Raw genomic sequence first — 23,242 nt, 5'->3', positions numbered from 1 at the left:
GATGGGGAGGAAGGCAGCAAATCACACTGCCACGTGTGTTCCTATGCAACAATTTTGCATGTTCTTCACATGTACCCCAAAACCTAAAATGCAATAAAATAAATAAATGGGAAAAAAAAAGAAAAATAACATCTGTTCCTTTTTTATAAAGGTTAGTAGCACACTTGGTAATATAAATATATTTATAGTCAGACAAAAACCTCAACTACAAGAAGAAATCACTAGTTATTGTCAAAATAATAATTATGTAACTATAATGATGTGAGCACTTTATCCATTCTTTATTAATGCTTACATGCGCAATCTTCATTCAATGGAAGTTTGAGGAAAGCAGGTGCCCTTTTTAAAAATGACACCGTTAGATTCACTTCTTCTCCAGCATTCCGAAGAACCTGAACCTAAAAAAGAATTTTAAAAAATACAATTATGATTATGTTTATCATTTTTACATGATTGCAAAGCTTTTAAATTATTGATTGTCTCTTCCACCTTCCATTTTTCCCTAGTAATCAGAAACATTTTATAAAAGATAGAGGGACTGAATTATTTATCATTGTAGTAAAATCCATCAATATTCACCCTTCTGTCAACATTCTGTGATCCCATTTATACATCTACATCTACATCTTCCATTCATACTTACTGAGGTCTTCCTGAGCTTATGGTTTATATTAGGCAATATGAGGGATCATGAAGTCCACAGAAAGACAGATATAATGTTCAGACCACTGTATTTGTTAGTAAATATTAATACTTGTTGAACATCTATTATGCACCAATAAATGGGGTAAGATTTGGAGCATCAGTTATGCAACATAAAATCGGTGAAGATATAGGATAAAATGATTCTAAAAGAATAAAAACTGATTCTGCTGATATTGACCAGAGTGCTAATTCAGATAAATCGAATTAACCCAATTCATTTTAATCCTCTTGCAAAAAATAAATAGGCATTACATCTTCTACTTAATTTAATATTTTCTTTTCCTTTCCATGCGAACCTGTTATTATCAATGGCATCAGTTGTTATATAATATTGAAGTCTGTTATTATCAATAACTCTGAACATTTTTTAAATTATAGAATTAGTACGTCTAGTTCTTCCAGTTAAAATAATGTCAAGTTCTCCAAAAATCATATCTAAAAAATGTAAGCAATGTAAAAAATTTAAAATTATGCAAAAATTAAAAGAACAAGAAGCTGGAGATTTATTTATAGCAAACACACCTGAAAAAGATGTAAATATATCTGTTATTTTAAACCATCACAGAAATAAGGAGACAAGAATAATCTGTCATAAAACAGTTAATAAACATGGAAATATATGTTGTTAAATATAGGGAAAAATTGCTCGACCTCAGATTATTAAAGAATTGGCTACTTAAAACCAATTTAGAATGACTTCTGGTCCCGACAAGATGGCACAGGTGTCCAGATGCAGTGGCTCACACCTGTAACCCCAGTACTTTGGGAGGCTGAGGGGGCGGATCACCTGAGGTTAGGAGTTTGAGACCAGCCTGGCCAACATGATGAAATTCCACCTCTACTAAAAATAAAATAAAAGGTGGTGGGCATCTGCAATCTCAGCTACTTGATAGGCTGAGGCAGGAGAATCACTTGAACCTGGGAGGTGGAGGCTGCAGTGAGCTGAGACTGTGCCATTGCACTCCAGCCTTGGGATCAAGAGCAAAAATCCATCTCAAAAAAAACAAACAAACAAACAAAAAAAACGGCACAGGCTCATCTCTCTCTACTTCTCCCCAAGAAGTACAACTGTAAACACTGAAGAAAATGCAAGAGACAAACAAATAAGAACTCTGAAAGGCAGAAGAAGGAAGACCTGATTAGGGGTCTCAGGCCAGCACTGAGCAGGGCATACCTTACCTGCTCCACTAAACAGAGGAACACCCACCAGGCCGGGCATTTTCTCAGTCCTGACATTAAAACAGAAAGCACTCTAGATAGGCTCATACCACCTCTGGTTTGTAAAGGAGCCCCACTAATAACCAGGCAAGGCCACAAGCATCAATGAGTGATGACAATGGGAAGCCAGTTGAAGTGCTGGCCCTCTCCCTGGGCCTGAGAATCCTCTGCCCCACTCAGAGGTACTGTGTGACTGGGAACACTGGCAGGAGTTCCTCCTGATAAGTGTCTGGGAGGGAGGCCACTTTGTCAAGGTCCTGAGACTACCCTCCCCTTGCCTAAGTGGTACACCATCCTAGTGGAGACGACCAGCAAAGATTGACCTGCTCCAAGTTCCCCATTATCCTGCCTCTTCCACAGCAGGAAGGAAGCCTCCATAACCAGCACTGATCTGGAAAGCTTTTTCCATCCCTTCAAACAACAGCAGCAGGGAACAGTGGGTGCCCAGTGACATGGGATAAATGAGTCAGAACAAAGCAGCACCAAATGACTCTAAAACATAGATCATAAATGGAACCATGGCCTACGAACCCATGAGCTAAACAGTAAATTTCTGTTTAAAAAAGAAATCTCAAGTAAGAGCCAGAGTCACCTAAGATAATAAGCAAAATGACCAGGATATAGTAAAAATTATATGTCATACTGAGAACCAGAAAAAATCACAAATAAGATAAATCACATATTGGAACTCTCTCACAAGGATTTTGAAGCAATTTGAACAGAAATGCTGCCATAAGAAATCACAAGTTTTTTTGATCCAAGTTAAAAATTATAAAATCTCAGCAAAGAAATAAGCTATAAGTTTTAATATCCAAATAGATATTATACAAATATTTTTACAATATACATTTACCAAATTTATATTGTAAGAATTATAATAACATAAATTTTTAAAAAATTGGGAGTAGTTTATTAACAAAGTGGGAATGAGAAAGAATAGAATTAACAAAGATGAGGACAGAATAATAGAATTCACCCAATCTGAACAATAGAGAGTATATAGCCAAAAAAAAAAAAAAAAAAAAAAATCCTCAGTAACCTTCAGGATAGTAACTAAATATATAAAATGCATATCATATATCATATGAGTCACAGAGGAGAGGAGAAAGAAGAGGAGCTGAAAGGGTATTTAAGCCTATAATAACCGAAAAATTCTCAGATTGAATGACAGACATGAACCCACAGATTTAAGAAATTTAGCCACCCTCAAAAGAATCCTGCCAAATAATTCTACACTAAGACACATCATAATTAAAATTCTACAAACTAAAGATAAAAAAGAACAAACTTTAAAACTTTTAAAATGAGTCAAATAAAAGACTTATGTAAACATTATTAAATGTTTTAACAAATCAAACAATGCAACATCATTGAAAATTAGGTAATACAACATGATCAACTGGAGTTTAATCCAGGAATACAAGGTTGGTTTAACATTAGAAAATCAATCAGTATAATTAAGCACATAAAAAACTGAGTTGAAATATCAAAAAATATTTGGCAATATTCAACATTTATATCTGTTGAGCACCTTTAACCAAAGTAATGGTAGAACAGAACTTCCTCGAACTTACAGAGAGAATCTCTGAAATTATTATTAAATTATAAAAGACTAAAGTTGAAACTGACAGAGAGAACAGAGAGAAGCTATAAAAAAACCTGCAGGTAATATCCTTTAGTCTTTTATCATTTAATATCATTATCATTTAATATCATTATTTAGCCTTATTTAATATCATTATTAAATATAAAAAAAAGTGTCCACACTATCTGCTTCTAGTCAACATTTCCATTAAGGTACTAGGCAGGGCAATATAGAGAAAAAACAAGTAGGTATCTATATTTGAAAAGAAGGAGGAAAAGCATCTTTATCTGGAGATGACATGATGGCTAACAAAAAAGTCCACTAGAATCTACTAATAAAATAAAAATGCTACTGGAACTAATCATAACTAATATTTTTAGCAGAGTTTCAGAAAATAAGATAAATACAAAATAATTATATTTCTTTATAAACAATCAGAATTCCTAATTTTAAAAAACCCATTCATAAAATCACCAAAACTACAAAATATTTATGTATCAATCTAATAAAAGTAATGAAAGCCCTGGCTGGGTGCAGTGGTTTATGCCTGTAAGCCCCACACTTTGGGAGCCTGAGGGGGGCAGATCACCTGAGATCTGGAGTTGGAGACTAACATGACCAACATGGAGAAATCCCGTCTCTACTAAAAATACAAAATAAGCCAGGAGTGGTGGTGCATGCCTATAATCCCAGCTACTCATGAAGCTGAGGCAGGAGAATCGCTTGAACCCAGGAGGCGGAAGTTGCAGTGAACCAAGATTACACCATTGAACTCCAGCCTGGGCAACAAGAGCGAAACCCTGTATCCTAAATAAATAAATACATACATATATACATACATACATACATACGTACATACATACATACATAAAATCCCTGTAGGCAAAACATTGTTATTAGTAATTTTTAAACATTTAAATATATATGTCACAAAACTCAATAACCCTAATTGACATATGGGAATCCCAGCAAACTTTTCTATAAAAATTGACAAACTGTTATTAAAATTCATGTGGAAATTTGAAAAATCCAGAATAACCAAACCACTTTTGGAAATAAAAGCAAAGCTATTAAACCAATTTTGTTTGATTTTAACAGATATAAAGAAACTATAATCATCAAGACATTGTGTTATTTAAAAAATAATAATAAATAAAATAATAATATAATATGTGTCCAAAAATAAATGCAAACAAAAATAAACAACTATTTTTCAGCAATGTTGCAAAGGAGTAGAGAAGGTAAAATCTTTTTAGCAAATTGTTCTGGGACAATTTTAAATCCTCGTTAGAAAAGAAAAAGAGCTTTAATCTATACCTTACATGACACTGATACTAATACTACATCAAAGTGACTCAATTACCTGAATGTAAGTTCTAAGCTTATGAAACTTCTAGAAATAAACTTTGGAGAAAACCATTGTGGCATTGAGGTAGGACTTTTTCTTTTGCAGTCATGATTCCAAAAGTGCAGCCCATAAAAGCACAACTTGTTAAGTTGGAAGTAATCAAAATTTAACCATTTTTTTCTATGGGATATGCTTTTAAGAAAGTCACAAGCTTGGAGAAAATATTTGCAAATCTTTATCTGATAAATAATATATACCTGGAATATATTTTAAAACACTCAAAACTCAATAATAATACAAATGACCCAATAAAACATAAGAAAAAATTTTAGGCAGATATATCCTTGAACTTATATTGATGGCAAATTAGTGCATGAAAATATGCTCAACATGATAGCAATGAGGGAAATGTAAATTAAAACTATAATGAGATACCACTATAAATCTTCTGGAATGCCCAAATTAGATATGCCTCAGATGCTAAGTGTGTATAAGGTTGTGGAAGAACTGGAAGTCTCAGAGAATAAGAATAAAATAAAGTCACAATCATTTTGGAAAATATTTATCAATTTCATAAAATTGAAACATGTATATACTATATAATCCAGTAAATTAATTTTTATAAATTTATCCAAGAGAAATGAAAGTAAACATCCTTACAAATACTTTTTATGAATACTCATGGCAGCTGTATTTTTATTCAGAAAATTAAGACAACTCAAATGTCCATCAAAAGGTAAATGGGTAAACAAACTGAGATATATCCCTACAATGGTATATAATATTAGAAATTTCTGATAACGTAAAACATATGAGGCAGTGGAATAAAACAGCTAAGTACTCATATTCTATAGTAAGTGTACAGTAGATAATATAATATCTAGGATTAAACCAAAAAACATTTTGGATATAGGGACATAGATGAACCTGGAAACCACCCTTCTCAGCAAACTGACACAAGAGGAGAAAATCAAATACCACATGTTCTCACTCACAGGCCGGTGTTGAACAATGAGAACACATGGACACAGGGAGGGAAGCACTACACATTGGGGTCTGTTGGGGTGAAATGGGGTAGGGACAGTGGGGCCTGGGGAGTTGGGGAGAGATAGCATGGGGAGAAATGCCAGATATAGGCGATGGGGAGGAAGGCAGCAAATCACACTGCCATGTGTGTACCTATGCAATAATCTTGCATGATCTTCACATGTACCCCAAAACCTAAAATGCAATAAAAAAACAAATAAAATAAAATAAAATATTAACCAAAAGACATAACAGTATGAAAATCAATTGGAAATAGGTATGTAAATATGGGAATATGTAAATATGGGTATAGATACGGGAAAAATATGACATGTATAAGTTAAATATGGTTGACTACCAAATAGGCAATGGGCGGTTGTTTTACTTTTAAGGCTTTACATGTGCTTCAATCTTAAAGTCCTGTTCAAGTATAAGTGAAAAATATAAGAACATTAAACTATAATAAAATCTCACCCTAGAGAGATAATGAGTTTTTAAAATATAAGGTCACTTATGAGTATCTATATGTGTAACCATAATTTTAAGTCTTTGACAAATACATATTTCTTAATTAATGCAGGATTCTTAATCTTTTCAGGGAATAGGATTGAGATAGTATGTTTTTTTTTCCTGTTTTTCTTCTATGCTTTAAATGCATATTATATCAGCCTGATAGTGTCAGATTGGAAAATGTAGGCTCTATATCATAAATAATAATGAATGGATTCTACATGCCAAGTCAGAAATCTGCACCAATAAATCCAGTTGTCCTTTTTACTTTCATTCACATTTTATAATTCAAATAAAATGTTGCTAATTTTAATTAGATAAAGTATTACTACAGTTATTCTCTGAAAGTGTTGTAGGTGAGTACCCCAGAAAGAGGGTTGATAAATGGTGACAATGAATAAGAATAGAAAAGAGAAATTGAATTCAAATAGGTATTTATGGATTTAATCTAATATTAAAACCACTACCAATCTAACGACTCAGTTCGTGAACTGAAACTCTTGAATTCCATTCATCTATTAAGAAGAAAAGTTCATACAACCTTTTTTGGTTCTTTGCCCTTTCCGGTTTCACCTTGGAGGCCATTCTATCTTCTGTGAGGTTCTAAGGAGGAATTTAGTTACCTGCCACTGCTCTGGGATATAAAGCCAAGAATGCTCATAGCTGAGCTTGCTTTTAATTGATAAATGGAGGGCACTGCTGCTTTATGGGGGCATATTTTAAGCACACATCAGGAAACACACACACACCACACTTCACAGACAGAAAGGGCAGGAAGATTAGCTTGTGAGGATCTTAGCTACCGGCCTCACATAATATCAGGAAATCCAGTAAGATTTTGATCTTGAGAGAGTCAGATTGATGTGTTTCTGCCCACTAGTAATAATGATGAAAAACAGCCACCTAGTGTGTTACCTTATCATTGGACACATCCGACTTGATATAAGTAAATTCTTTCCTTAACATTCTGAATCTTGTTTGAAAAGGATCTTAAACATGACTTGGAGGGTTGATTTTGAAACAGGTCCCTTTACGGATAAAATAACTCGGCTAGTCTAAAAACTATAACATGTTTTACTGTTCATTCTAAAACAGTGACTCTAGGTGGACACTAAATAAATAAATCATTTTGTATGCACTGGTTTATGAACTGAAGGAAAAATAAGAATTTGGCTTATTACAGGTATCATGGGGTGACAGCTTTAAAGCATTTCGTGCCGGGGTTAGGGAGTCCTCCTGCCCTTGTGTGTCTACTAGCACATTCAGCTTTACAGAAGAGTTTTCTGGTGGCAAAGTGAGGGAACACACGACCCTTCTGTGATTTCCTGCGGACACACACATTTACAACTGCAGATCGCTCACAGGGTTATGGCAGTTGCCAGCCATGGGTAGGAGATAAGCCTTTCTTAAGAGAGAAGCATTCGACTAAGAAATGAGTCTGTAATATTCACAAGAGCTTGTACTGTTGGATTGGAAGGTAAATCAAGTGTAGTAGCCAAAATTACCTGCTGGAAAGTAGCTTATAGAGCTGCATCTAAGAAAATCTTACCACATAACTTTTGGAAGTAGTGGGTTAATCAACTATGTGAAGTCAAATATAATTTGGAATGTGGAGGAAACAACACCCCTAAAAAAAGAAAGAATGTGAGATGATTGAGACACATCAGCCCTCATCTTGAGTGGCTGCAACCACAGGACACAGAGCAGAGCTTAAAAAGCTAGGAACACATCCAACCAAGGATGGGGAGTTGGATTGTTGTTGACATAGCAGCTCAAGGAAGGGAATGTGATGTTCCTGAGGAGGCATTGTGTGCATTCATTTGTTTTATTATGTTTCTCTGCATTTTAATTTGTAAAAGTACTTCATGAATACAGAGAAATAAAATAGGAACCTTTCAATAGGCATTTCTAGTCTAAATTTTATGTCGTTTAAAATGAAAAGTCCCAGCAGGAATGTCCATTGGTTACGTGATGAAAAAAAAAGAACTATGACTAATTTAAAATTTTAGAACTCCTAAAGTTTCAGCCTAAAATAGTGTATAATTATGTTTGATTTTGATAATTGTTTATTACAATTAAGAATGTAGGTTCAGCTCTCAGCTCTAATAATAGTAACAAATTTTAGTGCAACTAATAATAACATAAATCATCAACTTTCAGTATAGAAAAGAACCACTTATTTTAGACAAGAATATTGAAATATTTGATTAGCTTTTAATGTAATATTTAAGATTATGACTGAATATAAGTCCATTGTTTTCCAAGACTCAATTGAAACAAGGTTCTATGTAATAATAGTGTATAAAGTCATATCCTGAGTCAAAGTTTAATTAAAATACATTATTAGCTAGTTCACGTGGCTGTAGAAATACCATTTCAGATCTGTTGTAATTCCAAGATGATTTTCTCAATGATTCAAGCAATGTTTCCTTTTTTTTTTTTTTTTTTTTTTTTTTTTTTGGTGGTTTTTTTTTTTTTTTTTTTTTTTTGAGATGGAGTCTCACTCTGTTGCCAGGCTGGAGTGCAGTGGCACTACCTCTGCTCACTGCAACCTCCACCTCCTGGGTTCAAGCAATTCTCCTGCCTCAGCATCCCGAATAGCTGGGACTACAGGTACACACCACCACGCCCAGCTAATTTTTGTATTTTTAGTAGAGATGGGGTTTCACCATGTTGGCCATGATGGGCTCCATCTCTTGACCTCGTGATCCTCCTACCTTGGCCTCCCAAATTGCTGGGATTACTGGCGTGAGCCACCAGGCCCGGCCCAATGTTTCCTTTTTTAAAAATTGTTATGTGGTCAATTGAGTACCTCAGGATTCATTAAGCAAGTTAATTTAAATCTTGCAATTGATAAAATTGATAAAAATTCTATTTTGAAAAAGCATCAGGAACAGAAGGATAAAGCTGAGTTTTATCTAATTATTAAAGAAGACATGATTCCAGATGTCTCTTCAAACCATTTTATTAAGGTAAATTAAAATGAAAATTAAAAATAAAGGCAGACATAGTAGCATAAATAAAAGAAACAAGAGACCATTATTAATATGAAAATATATGCCAATACTCAATTATGAATACAGTATTAGCATACAGAATTCCACAAGTGAGAAATGAGATTGTGCTATGAGCAGTTGGTCTTTATTTCAAAACAGAAATCCTGAGTAAATATCAAGAAATTATTAACAATATAATTAATTTCATCAACAAGTTTTATGTGTGTTTATATATATATACATATGTGTGTGTGTATAGATATGTATATATGTTTACATATTTCTCCCTTCAGTTAAAGATTCTGAATGAATGTTTGGTCAAATTGAGCAGCAATTCCTGATGAAAACTCTAAGAAAAGTGGGAATAAAAAAAAATTCCCTGGCATATCTCCCCCACCCCCCAACTTAGGGCTCTCATTTTTTTATTTGCCTATATTTGCTGGAACTCATAAAATGTTGTTGAAAAATAATGGAGATAATAGTCGTCTTTATCTGGTACCCGACTTTAATTGACATGGTTTTGTTTTTTTTCCAGCAATTCCTACTTCCCTTTATTTATAAAAAGCATATTAAATGATCTCAACATATACAAGTAAAAAATATTACCTATATAAATAGAATATTCCCATATACAAAATCTTTTAAAAATTATATATGTATATACAGTGTTGCCATAGAAGCTGTATCTTAGATCTTAAACTCTATAATTTGTACAGTAGACTTATAAAAATATAGTTACTTCTCAAATGTTTAATCAATACAGGTCAAGTCAAAGTGCTAAATCGTAAAGTGTATTAGGAGGGTGCCGAAAATATAGAAGTCTCCTGCATTTAATACACGAATTGAAGGTTTGCCCATTGTTTTGAATTTCCAAACGTACTCCTAAAAAGAACCTAAACACAGTGTTGGAAACGTTAGAAAAGTCTCAGGAAAGTCTCCACAACTTTCATCTTAGTTTCCTACGTGGTTTGAAGTCAGCCTTTCAAAAGCTCTTCAAAAGTCCATTCAGGAATGCCTCAGGCGTTCGTTCATTTGTTTTTGCTTGGATGAGCTTGTTCCTCCTGAGAGCATCATCTAAAGCATGACATGCGTAGCAGGTGCCAGAGCTTTAAAAATTAAAACATCTTGGAATCGGTTGTACCATCCTGCTCCATTATCCCGGTTTGTTTCCGCGTACTCCACCGTCATTTTTTTTTCACTTTTCACTTTATTTTATTTTTCCTTATTTGTTTTTATTTATTTATTTATTTATTTTTCTGTCTTTTTTTATTGCATTTTAGGTTTTGGGGTACATGTGAAGAACATGCAAGATTGTTGCATAGGTACACACGTGGCAGTGTGATTTGCTGCCTTCCTCCCCGTCACCTGTACCTGGCGTTTCACTGTCTGAAGCGTTCCGGGTCCCGGCACCGCAGGTGCGGCACGGGCGGCTCCAGCGACGCTGCGTGTCCCTGGAAGCCCAGCCGCGTCCTCCCGCCGGGCCGCCCTCGACCCGGGCGTGCCTGCCCAGATGCGCACGGGAGCCAGGAGACTGCTGACCGCGCGCTGGCTGCCGTCAGGAAGAACACTGCTGTTGCCCGCGGCTGGCGCCCTCGCTGGGGTTTTCCGTCGTCTTTTGCGTAGTCTTCGGATGGCCTCACCGCCTGAACATTGGAACAGCTGTGTCCCCTTCGTATCCGTCAAAAACGCGCTCGTGTTTGTCTCGGCTATTTTCTTTCTCGCGCTTGAAACTTTCCAGTAATAAAGTGCACACTTAACTGAGAACTCCCAGAGGCCATGAGTGCGTCCTTCCGTCTAAGGCACCTCCACCTGGTGCTGTCAGGTGGTTTTGTCCCGAGTGGTTCAAAACACAGTTATTGGCTGACCAGGTGTGTCTCCGGGTCACGTGTAAACTTGGCGCGCTTCGGATCCGAGGTTCCCGGCAGAACTCGTGGTGGCTGCGTCCCCAGCAGGGCAGGACGGGCCCGGGCCGAGGACATCGGCGGCGTCACGCCCTTGCAGTCCCGTCTGTGAGGTCGCAGTCTGCGTCGGGGGTGTCCAGTCCGGTCTTCTCCTGTCTCCCGATGATGCAGAGCTTTCCTGAGCAGTGCAGACATGATGGATGGGCTTGGGCTCCAGCTCCAACACTGTCTTGAAATCCGTTGATTATAGGTTATTATATATGAAATTCAGTGATTATATGTTATACCCTACCACTCTGTCTGTAGTGCCACAGGTACCGGCCACGTGGAAGGGGACCAGGCCAGGCAGAGCAGGAGCGCCAGAGCGAAGGCGGTCTCGGGACGCGGGACCCAGGCCCGGGCTGGAGCCGCAGGGTCCGCGAGCCGGGTCCAGGTGCAGTGGATAGAGGCTGGGGAGGACCTGCTGCAGGCACCCTGGGTCGGTGGAGGGAGCTGGTGCCCGCGACCCCCCAGGCTCGGCTGTCCGGGGAGCCCGCCCGCCCCAGCAGTTCCTCTAATGTGGATTTATGGTTTTAACCTTGAGGATAATTTTTGTTGCTTTCAAAAATGGACTTTATTATATGTATTTTAATAATAACTATTTAACGAAAACTTTTTATGGGCCGAGTGTCATGCTGGGCTCTTGGAATCCGTCTGTCGATAACATGGCTTGCTGTCATCGCGGTCGTTGTCCAGGGCACATTTTCAAGCGACGGGAACAGATGATGGAAGATAGACATTAGGTGAGCACGTGGTAGACAATATCCAAGGACAGAGGGAGAGTTTGAGAGGGCTTATAGAAAAAAAAAAAAAAAAAAAAAAAAAGCAAGCAGAGCAGGCAAGCATGAACACAGCCATGTGGAGTTATTTTAAATAGATCAGTGAAGGTGGGATCCATTGATAGGATTCCCAGCCAAATAGTAGAAGGAGGTAAGCATGTTTGCCATACTGAGATTTAAATAAAGGGCATGCCGGGCTTTTTGGAAGTGTTGAAAGCTAAGTGACTTGCTCAAACTTTGAACCTAATATATGGCAGACTGACAGGTAAAACTACATGTAAACATGAGTTCTCCATTTTTTTCCACTATGCCACTTTCCTAAAATGTCAGTGGCAAATCTTGCATAATTTCTTTAAAAACATATTTTACTCTCATAGCAATTTCAGTACGATCACCTATCATCTTCCTCATGCATCTTTATCTATGGAGCCCAGCTGCACAGCACCCCTTCACAGCCCTAGTTCAGAGGAAAAGAAAGACTGCCTAGATACAGAAAACAAGATAGAAGGGGCAAAGTACCTCCTTTCCATATTGATAAGGCTCCATTTGTTTAAGTTATTAAGTTGTGTATATTTTCTTTTAAGATCAAGAAGCATAGGGTTTAAATTAACTCAGCAAACGTATATCAAATGTCTATCACATTCCAAACACCATATGAAGTAACACAGAATATGCAATGAGAAATGAGGTTGATAAAACCCTTTAGTTCTAGAGACTTCTAAACTGGTGGGAAGACAAATGTTTGCAATCAATTAAAAGGAAAAAAAAAAAGGCATAAGAAAAGTTTTTAAAAGTACATAGCATTCTGTTAAAAACGCCGGCCCAAATCCAGTCCGCATTAAAGGAGTCACAGTTTTTTTTAGCGTCTCTGCTAATAATACTGACATCATTGAAGTACGGCACAGTTGTCTCATTGCTTAGTGTGATACAACAAACGAGGAATCCACCAAAGCCTGGGCAGCCCTGCACACACAACATGAAGGTCCCAGCAGGTTTTCCACAAGTTCATACAGTGCCCACTAGGTCGAACCTCAGAGAGTACCAGTGACTTCCTCAAATGAGCAAAGTTTCATTATCATATCAGATGTTTACTGAGGTCCAAAATACTTAAATCAGATCCATTCTGGAAGTCTCTCCACCTTCCTTCAATGAAAGAAAGGAGATTTACAAAATGCAATCATTGCATATGAAATGAAGTATACTCAGTTCAAATCTTGGAAATGGGGAGAAAAAATATATGTTTTACACTGAAAGGTTGTAGCATATTTCTTATACATAGATATAATATAGTTGAAGCAGGATATTGAGGTAGAGAACATCTCTATATCAAGAAAATCCAGGCTGGGTATGGTGTCTCATGCCTATAATCCCAGCACTTTGAGAGGCCAAGGCAAGTGGATCACCGCAGGTCAGGAGTTTGAGGCCAGCCTGAGCAACTTTGAGAAACCCCGTCTCTACAAAACACAAAAAATTAGCCAGGAGTGGTGGCGAATGCCTGTCGCTTGAACCTGGAAGGCAGAGGTTGCAGTGAGATGAGATTGTGCCATTGCACTCCAGCCTGGGCAACAAGGCTGAAATTCCATCTTGAAAGAAAGAAGGGGAGGGGAGNGCAAAAAAAAAAAAAAAAAACCTCACCCTTAACAATTTGCAATAATTTCTGTGAGTGCCTTTTTGCATATGAGTAAGTTATTGTAGCATTTAAGGAAGGATTATATGGTGGAAATACCCCTACATACTCATATACATTCTGCTTTTTCACCAATATTAAATTACAAAAGTATTTCTTTATTATCATGAAAGCTTTACAAACGTCATTTTACGTAGTGCTGTATCAGAAACACATGCTGCTACTTACAATAAGGGTTGGAAGATGATTTTTCTCACATCCTAAGAAGTCTAAAGGTAAGAGGTTGCTGACATGGCTTCAAATAGATTTTTGCTTATGGTTGCAATATAATTGCTGTAGCTCCTACCATCACATTTATATTCAAGGCAGGAGGGAGAGAAAAAGGATGTGCCATTTCTATCTTTTTTTAATCAAGGAAAGCCAACTCCTTCCTAGTGCCCTCAGCAGACGTCCACTTATAAATCCCTGCCTGGACTCTGTGACCCACACTAGATACCAGGACATCTGGAAACGTATTTCCTTTTTCCAGCCTATGGAATTGAAGCAGGCAAGGGAAATTGGGCACCTTTTCCACCTTCTATCAGATTAATTCTATTCCATTTGATTCTCGGCTCTTTAAACAAAAACCTTGGCAACTTGCTTCCAAAAAAACTCTTTCCTCCTTTTGCTTCCTGGTTTATGAAAATCAACAAGATCAACCAGGGAGTTAATAGAAGTGTTTTTTGTTACCATGATGCTTATGGGGGTGCTACCTTTGGTGGGCAGGGGCCAATGCTAATGGACATCAGCCAATGAGCAGGAAATCTGTGCAATAAAGACCTGCCCATGCCCAAATGCCAATAATGTCTCTGTTGATTTTCATTCATTGACAATTACGGGAACTATTTCATCAGAAATGGGAAGGGGAAGGGAGGGGAGAGGAGGGGAAGGGAGGGAAGGAAGTTGATCTTTTCCTACTTACGGTCATCATCATTTTCTGTTTCCTTAAGCTACACTTTTCCTTCTACTCTCTCCCACACTCTGCTTTTCCTATTATACTTGGGAAAAATAACCCCAAATCTACACACGGTACAATTCTATCTGCTTCCAGAATGAAGGATTTAGAGAATAACCTAGATCTCAAATCTCCAAAAAAGAAAATCAAATAATTACTAAGAGGAGGAAAGGAAGGGAAGTGGGTGGAAAGGAGAGGAAAGGAGAGGAGAGGAGAGGAGACGAGAGGGGAGGAGAGGGGAGGGGAGGGAAGGGGAGGAGGGACGAAAGAAGGAAATTCAGAATGTTGGTATAAAGCTTCATATTTGATATAACCATATTAGATGGAAATAACTTATACACATACTTACTCTAAATTCATAATAGTAAAACCATAGTTATGTAAATGTTTAGCTTGAAAAGTGTGTATCATATTTAAGTAAAATTTGTGAAAAAAAGAGAGAAATCATAACACTTATCCTTATTTTAACAGAATTTTGTATAGGTTATTTCAAGCATAATGAATTATCAAGATCTGAAAAACAAAGTTAAACCCTACCACACCCACGTTAGATTTGCTGCTGCAGAATGCAATTGCTGAATATTTGTTTATGCACATTATCACAAAATGTTTGCACAACATGGAACTAAGAAGTCAGTATTGTAGAATTGCTTACACTGTTCCCTGCCATATACTGCCACTTCAGTTCATTGTGTGAGTGACTGAAACATGCTATTCTGAATTTTAAATGCCATCCCCTGTGAGACACACTGAGTACAGTATGAATACCCTGATCCCATTAGCAGCATTGCTGGGGCCACCACGAGTGGGCTGTGCTAACACTTTCATGGTGACTGAAGCCTGTGTAGGGAGAAACACAGCCGGACCACTATGGGAAAGCAGTGGTTTCTTCAGGCACCCAGTAATTTTAAACACTTAAAAATAGATGTCTACATCCCAAAAATAATGTATTAAATGGGTAGGGAGAAAACTGTCTGCCTTATATGTGGCTAAATACATTTAAAAAAAATAGATTCATTCTGTCACCTCATGACTGCTTTAAATTTCAGCCTTCAGAGAAGTCTGCTATGCACAAAAATGTCAGTCATAGGATAATTGTAAAAACCTCTAAGATATTTACCAAATTGTACAAGATGCATGCACTTTATGAGATTGTTCAATATTTAATATATACTTGGAAGTAATTTATGACCCCATCTTACTTGTATGAAAATTAGTGTGAATGTCCAAAAATAACCCTTAAAAATTATAATATTGTCACCTTTCTTTTTATCTAAGGCTTTTGTTTAGTCTACTGTTCTACTTCAAGTCTTGCTTCTTTTCCAAGAGAGTCCCAAAGGACATTCCCATCACCTGGTACCTGAATGATAAGAAAAATAAATAAATAAACACTTTTGGGAAATTTCTTGTGTCCATGCTCTGGGCTTCAGGCTCAGATGTCACCATCATACCAACTCTCCTCCAAACTAAATGCATTGTTATCTCAATGCAAAGAAACCTCCATGCAAGAACACAAAACAATGGCAACATATTGGGCATACTTCAGTGCCAATGTATTAACCCCTCATGTTTCATAATTGCATTTTCAGAGGCCACTAGCCTAGAATTATTGCATCTATGTGGTCTCAGGAATGGTGTAGAAACAGGGAATTCAAACTCTGTCTCTTTACTCTCTAAATGAATTGAAGTAAATGATTGCTCATTTTATAATCTGTAGGCTATTTACTTCAGATCTAATGTTGAAATGGGTTATGTTCCCTTAGAGGTTTTAGAGGAATGAGTGCTCATTGGGAGTGTGTGAACACATAATGAGAGTGTGAGAACTCACAAATAATACTTTCAAGTGAGACAGTGTTACAAAAACTACTGAGGCTAATTCTCACAAACATTTCCTTTGCAAAGCAGGTGGTAAGTAGGCGGGATGGGGAAGCTGGGCTCCCTGCCGATGTGGAGGATTAGAAAGGAAGCCCCATATGCCTTTGAATTCTCATCATTCTCACCCTACCTGCCTCAGTTATATTTGGAGTCCAGGGTAAGATAAGAGTTCATGTTCCTTAGTAAGAAGAGGAGGATAAAGAGCAGCTTTTACTTCCATATCTACTATTGTTGTGGTCTCCATGGCAACCTGGGGCAGCAGAGCCTCCAGACAGACCTAGCCCACAACTACAACTTAGTGGGAGGAAAGAGGGGGCATGAGAGAGACATCTTGACAGATTGAATGGGGCAGCAATTTGTCAGATCACTGGACTGGGAAATGGCTACATATCTGCTGATTCTGTTCCTATGTCAGTTTCACAAACTGGGGACTGAATAAATAGGTCCATAACATGTTGCATGCAGGGCTGAAAATCCAAGACCAGAACTGTTTCTATTCACTGCTGAAATTGACTGTCTCGCATCCATGACTCTGCAGATATCACGAAACTGCTTAGTAACAAACAAACAAAAAAATTACACGTTAAGGGAAGCCATTAAGTGCAAGAAAGCATGGGCTCTTTTTGATATTGATCAGTGAAAGAGATAGAAAAGGATTTCATAGATATTTTACACACCAATCACCAAAACATTCCTTGATGTAAGTAGAAGTACATAACGTTATTCCAATCATTGATGAGGAAAAAAATCTGAAATCAGTATGATTTCTTTCATGACGTCTAGAGTAATGTAGTAACCAAAGTTCAGTCCTCTTGTCCTTAATATGCACTCAGTGCTTTTCTTAACATAGAACAGTTAAGTTTCTAAATTTCATTTGCTGTGGTCATAAATATTTGCCACTCACTAAGCATAAAAACGTCACATTCCTTGAAAATATAAGGCATAATTATAGGGAGATAGTATAAAAATGCCAAAATAAACCAAATGTTACACATTGTCCACTGTAGAATCTAATACTTTATACTGTATGGTTTTATTTTTATTTTTTGAGATGGACTTTCACTCTTGTTGCCCAAGCTGGAGTGCAGTGGTGTGATCTCAGCTCACTGTAACCTCCACCTCCTGGGTTCAAGCGATTCTCCTGCCTCAGCCTCCTGAGTAGCTAGGATGACAGGCGTCTCCCACCACAGCTGGCTAATTTTTGTATTTTTAGTAGAGACAGGATTTCACCACGTTGGCCAGGATGGTCTTGATCTCCTGACCTCATAATCCACCGGCCTTGGCCTCCCAAAGTGCTGGGATTACAGGTGTGAGCCACCACACCTGACCTGTACTGGATGTTTATCAGGTGTGCCTTCAAATTATTACTGCCTTGTTTTGTGGGCGTTGCCACCTTAAATAAGAAACTTTATGGGTAGAAACAGACTTTCAGTAATGATTTTTATATACAAGAGGATACTATGTGTACATTGAATATTCAATGCTTGTTTTTAATGAAAATAATGTGGTTTAGTTTTGAGCCTTCTATTTGAGTTACAACCCAATAAAAACAACTGTTCATTCTCTCATTTTTACAAACTGTAATTCTTTCAATGAAATTTTTAATATTGTTAAATATAGGCTGATTTCTGTTATGAAAGTCAAAATATTTATCTAGTTTATTATTAAATCTTGAAATACACTTTATATCTGATCATCTAAATATAATTTGGTAAAGAATACAAAACCTTCTCCCACCAAACCTTCAACATTGGGCCACTGTGAAAGAAACTTTAGAGATTACTAATGTGCCGTGGACTTTTTTATGTTATTAACATTTTCATGCCAAAAGACGATACCTCATCTAATTATTTTAGCACTAAACAGCAGTTTGTTTCCATTTAGTTCCTTGGATTGTGTGATGCTACATGTCAGGAGCTTGTTAATTAGCCTGAGCAGCTCTCCAGCTAAACAGTAAATAAATTTAAATAAACCAAGCATTATAGCTCCAACCATTGCAGTGAACTAAGACATCGTTCTCCCTCTGTATTTTTGAGATATCTCAAGTCATCGAAGGCCAATGTCCCATTCCTTCCAAAAGAGACGACACACCCCTGATTATAGTTTGGTCCTCACATTAAATTTGTTCTTGTTGGGCAAATCTCAAGGAAGAAAAAGATGATGACCATATCCATCACTAATTTTAAGCTCCACAATCAGAGCGAATTAAAATTCGCGTCGGGGGAGTTCAGGAAGAGAAGACAGGTGGGAGGAGAGTGACTTACTAAAGATTGTTACAGCAAAGGGTTTGGGATGTTAGGTCTTATGAGGTAAAACTTCTTTTCAAAATTTTAAGTATTATATTTCAAGATGTTGACATGTAATTTTACCCAGAGGTACTCTAGCCTCAGTTAGACAAGGTCTTACCCTTTTGTAGTCCTCCTCAGTTGATAATGGATCTATTTTTGTACCTTTCCTTATCCAATGTATTATCGTAATCAACTAACTTTACCGAACCTCTACAAGAAGAAATACAACAGCATTCATTAAGAGCTCAGGAAAACGTGAAATATTGACAAACATTTGTAATTGTCAGGATAGAAAATAATTCAGGCTTTTCAAATGGTATCTTAACATGAGATGTCTTGGAAAACCTCAACAGGGGAAGGTGAGGCAACATGTAACAGTAGAAACCTGCCACTACCGACATGGGGAACAGCTGAGGAAGAGGATGGTACAGGGCCCCAGGGTCTACCAGTGCTAGACCAAAGGCTAGACTCTACAGTGAGTGCAGAGGAAGGGCTCTCAGACGAGAGTTAGAATGAAGGCGGGATGGACGGGTCTCAGGCCCCGTGAAATCAAATTCTATATAGGCGAGGAGCTAAGTGAGGAATCAAAGGCATTAAGAAGGTGAAGGAAAGAAGCTGACGATGTTCCCTAATGGGGAAGCAGGCAAGAGATAGGCCCTAAGAAATTCATTTCAAATCCTGTAGGAAAGAAAGCATTTTTCTGTTAATACACTACACATCACAGATTTGGAACACTTAAAAACAGTCAGACACTTGGCATCCGATGAGATTCGAATTCTTGGCAGAAAGCTGGATAATTATAAGAGTCCCTCAATGCCAAGCTCTATCACATCCTTGAAGAAAAAAAAAAGAGTCAAGTGTTTTAATTCCCATTATATTCTCAAAAGAAAGATTATTATCACAGAATCATCCCCAAACAACTCTCTTCAAATGGCATGTACTTGTCAAAATTTGGGCTTGGGAGCTAGATTTTATTAGTTTTAATTCTATTTCCATATTTTGCCAGCTGTATAACCCTGAGCAATTGATTTAATCTCTCCACTGTATCTTTCGCATCTGTGAAATAATAGTAATAATCATATCTACCTAGCAGTTTTATGACGATTATGTGTTTTTCTACTTGAAGAGGAGCTTGGAAGTTTGTATTTACTTAATAAATGTTACCTTTTTTACTAGAAAAAGGATTAGATTAATTAAAATAAGAGGAATTCACATAAAATACTTTATTATGGGTTGTCTATGTATTCCTATAAGAGAAATATTTTATTCAACAAAATTATTCAATAAATATATGGAACTCCAATGAAATAGACTTAACAATATCTGACCATAGGTACCCACTTGCTTTATCATTTCAAAGACCATAAGACAAACTCCAGAACATAGTCAACATTTAAATAACATAGCTAATTGGAATAAGATGAATTCCTAAGTAAAATAAAGATAGTTTAAGCCACACATGCATACTACTTTACTCAGAGAAAGAAAGCAAATATGAAAATATATGTTCAATGTCCCATGGACATAGTTTACAATTTGTAGCAAAAGAGAAGAGTTATCTCAGAAATGCTAGAATTGAAAAACGAAAAGCGGTGATTAGGAAGTGGCTTCAGTGGTTAGCAGAGTGAAAAGATTGGTAATAAACCGGGAATCTTGGAAACTAGGAGGAGCTTTAATTTCAGCTTGTCAAATTGTATTGCTTAGTCAAAAATCTACATCAGGGAAGATGCATAAATAGATATGTATAAATCAAAAAACCTGTCATTAAAAATGACACCAGATTAATTCTAAAGCATCAAGCATAGAAATATATTAGGGATGACTTAAAGTCCAAATAATTTTTAAAGGGAGGTTTTCAAAATAGGTTGAAATCCAAATTGTGTTGATCCACCTTTGATGCCATGGTTTTAATCCCATGTGTATAACCATAGGTAAACCAAAGGCTGCTTGCTGTCTGGCACTTTCCTTCCTGAGCCTGGAAGAAGGGCTGTTATGTCAGGTGAATATAAAAGTGGTGAGGATTATTTGAAAATAGTAAGGAAAGAAGAAAGCGAAATCTACAGGAGAGGAGGAGAGCTATTTCTGAAATTAATAGGGCATCTAGATTACATTGGAGAGGATGTTTTAGTATTTCATTCATTGTACTTATATATTTATTGATCATTAACATATGTCAATACACAACACTCTGAAAAAAAAAAAAAAAGAGAGAGAGAGAGAAATCACTCTCACTCCCAAAGAGCTGATATTTCAAACAGGAGAGAGAGAAAAATAAACAAAAGTAAACAAAAAAGGAAAATCATTGTAAATACAAATTTATTGTTTGTAAAAATAGAATGGTTGTATTAAAATAGTTTTAGATATACAGAAAGTATAAAAGATAGCACAGAGAGTTCCTATGTACCCCACATCCAGTTTCCTATATTCTTTACTACAGTACACTTGCCACAGTTAATACATTGGAATCCATGCATTCTTTTTTTTAAAGACGGGGTTTCACCATGTTGGTCAGGCTGGTCTTGAACTCCCAACCTCAGGTGATCCGCCCGCCTTGGCCTCCAAAGTGCTTGGATTACAAGCGTGAGCCACCACACCCGGCCATGCATTCTTACTAACCAAGGTCCATAGTTCATTCAGATTTCCTTGGTTTTTCCCCAATGTCTTTTTTCCAGTTCCAGGCTCTCATCCAGGATATCATATTACATTTACTTGTTCTGTCTATTTAGGCTCCTCTTGGCTTTGACAATTTCTCCAGATTTTCTTGTCTTTGAAGACCTTAACAGTTTGAGATGGACTGGTCAGGTATTTTGTAGTATATTCCTGAATTAGGATTTTTTTCTGATTTTTTTTCTCTCATAATTATGCTAGGTTTATGAGATTTGGGGAAGGAGACCACAGAAGTAAAATGTCATTTTCCTCATATCGTATCAAGTGTACATGCTATCAATAGGACTCTCATTGTGGATATTTCCCTTGATAAAATGGCTGAGGTGGTGTTGTCAGGTTTCTATATGCTAAATTTTCTCTCTCCACCCCTCCTTTTCATACTGCATTCTTCAGAAGGAAGTCACTATGTACAGCCCATAGTTAAGAAGTGGCAAGTTGCATATCACCACCATGGGCACAGCCTATCTACATGAATTACTTGAAATTGTTCTGTACAGATTTTTCTATTCTTCCCCGATTTAATTATTCAATCATTATGTCACTGGAGACTCATTGATATGTATTTTATATAATGAATTAAAATCCATTATTACCTGATTTATTTTGTTGTTTGGATGGTTTCAGTTTTGGCCACCGGGGGCTCTTTCACTTGGTTCCTTTGCCCCTTTGACATGTCCTATCAATACTGTGTGTGTGTGTGTGTGTGTGTGTGTGTGTGTGTGTGTGTGTGAGAGAGAGAGAGAGAGAGAGAGAGAGAGAGAGAGAGTGAGAGACTACAAAATAACCCAGACTCATTTTATGTATGCCCTGCCACAGCCCTTGAATCATCCATTTCTCTTTATCGGAGAACAGTATTAGACACCAAGACCTAGTTACTAGGTGTGTTCATTTCCACTTGAGTGGCAGTACCTTCTAAACCCTCCAGCTGGCAGGGCAAGAAAAATCTAGTAGGTTTATAAATCTGATTATTTACATAACTGCATAAACGTTTCAATGTGCAATCACCTATATCTAAATTAGGCAAAACCGGATGATTTTTTTGAAATCCTTCTAATCAGAAAACGTTTTAATTACCCTGTTTTTACCAGGCATTACTCTGGGAACACCAATTATGGTGTAAAAGATAGCATTATTGTCACCATTGCCTCTAGGTTTAACTAGGAGGCCAGTAAAGAGATGCTTAATAATAGAGCCCAGTTGAATTTTACTGGGCTCTATTATAGCATGCAAACCAACACAGAGAAATGGCATCTGACTCCGATATTTTGACATTTCAGCATTGCCGTTCAGGTGTCTACAGAATTCACGCAGACAAATGAACAAGGAGGAGGATAATTGGAAACTGTGAAACTCAGAAACAGTGGAGGCCTAGAGTTGCCAGAACTTCTGATTTATAAAGAGCCACATACCTGCATTTTTATGTGTTTTGTCACAATTTTTAAAACATTTTAATTTTGACAAATGTATATATATACATTTATGATACATAACATGTACCATCTTAATCATTTTTAAGTGCTCAGCAGTTTTAAGTATATTCAAATTCTTCTACAACAAACATTGACAATGTTTTCAGTTCTAAAACCTGAAACTCTAGACTTTATGCAGCTTTTGCACCTCTGTGCTGGAGCCGGTGGGCAAAAGAAAAGAAAAGAAAAGAAAAGAAACAAACAAAAATATGTTT

At 37.0% G+C, this 23,242-nt stretch overlaps 1 protein-coding gene across 1 annotated transcript in view; it reads right to left on the bottom strand.

Moving 5' to 3' along the window:
- The window catches only part of SNTG1 (syntrophin gamma 1), a 610,136-nt gene that overhangs the window by 280,043 nt on the left and 306,851 nt on the right, over positions 1-23,242 (bottom strand). Inside the window, exon 9 of the mRNA XM_017531764.2 lies at positions 296-398. Coding sequence (XP_017387253.1) covers positions 296-398 — 103 coding nt within the window. The remainder of the gene's footprint in view (positions 1-295; positions 399-23,242) is intronic.

The sequence above is a fragment of the Cebus imitator genome, unplaced genomic scaffold, assembly GCF_001604975.1.
Source record: "Cebus imitator isolate Cc_AM_T3 unplaced genomic scaffold, Cebus_imitator-1.0 Scaffold73, whole genome shotgun sequence".
NCBI lineage: Eukaryota > Metazoa > Chordata > Mammalia > Primates > Cebidae > Cebus > Cebus imitator.
This window is presented reverse-complemented; position numbering and strand designations above follow the sequence as displayed.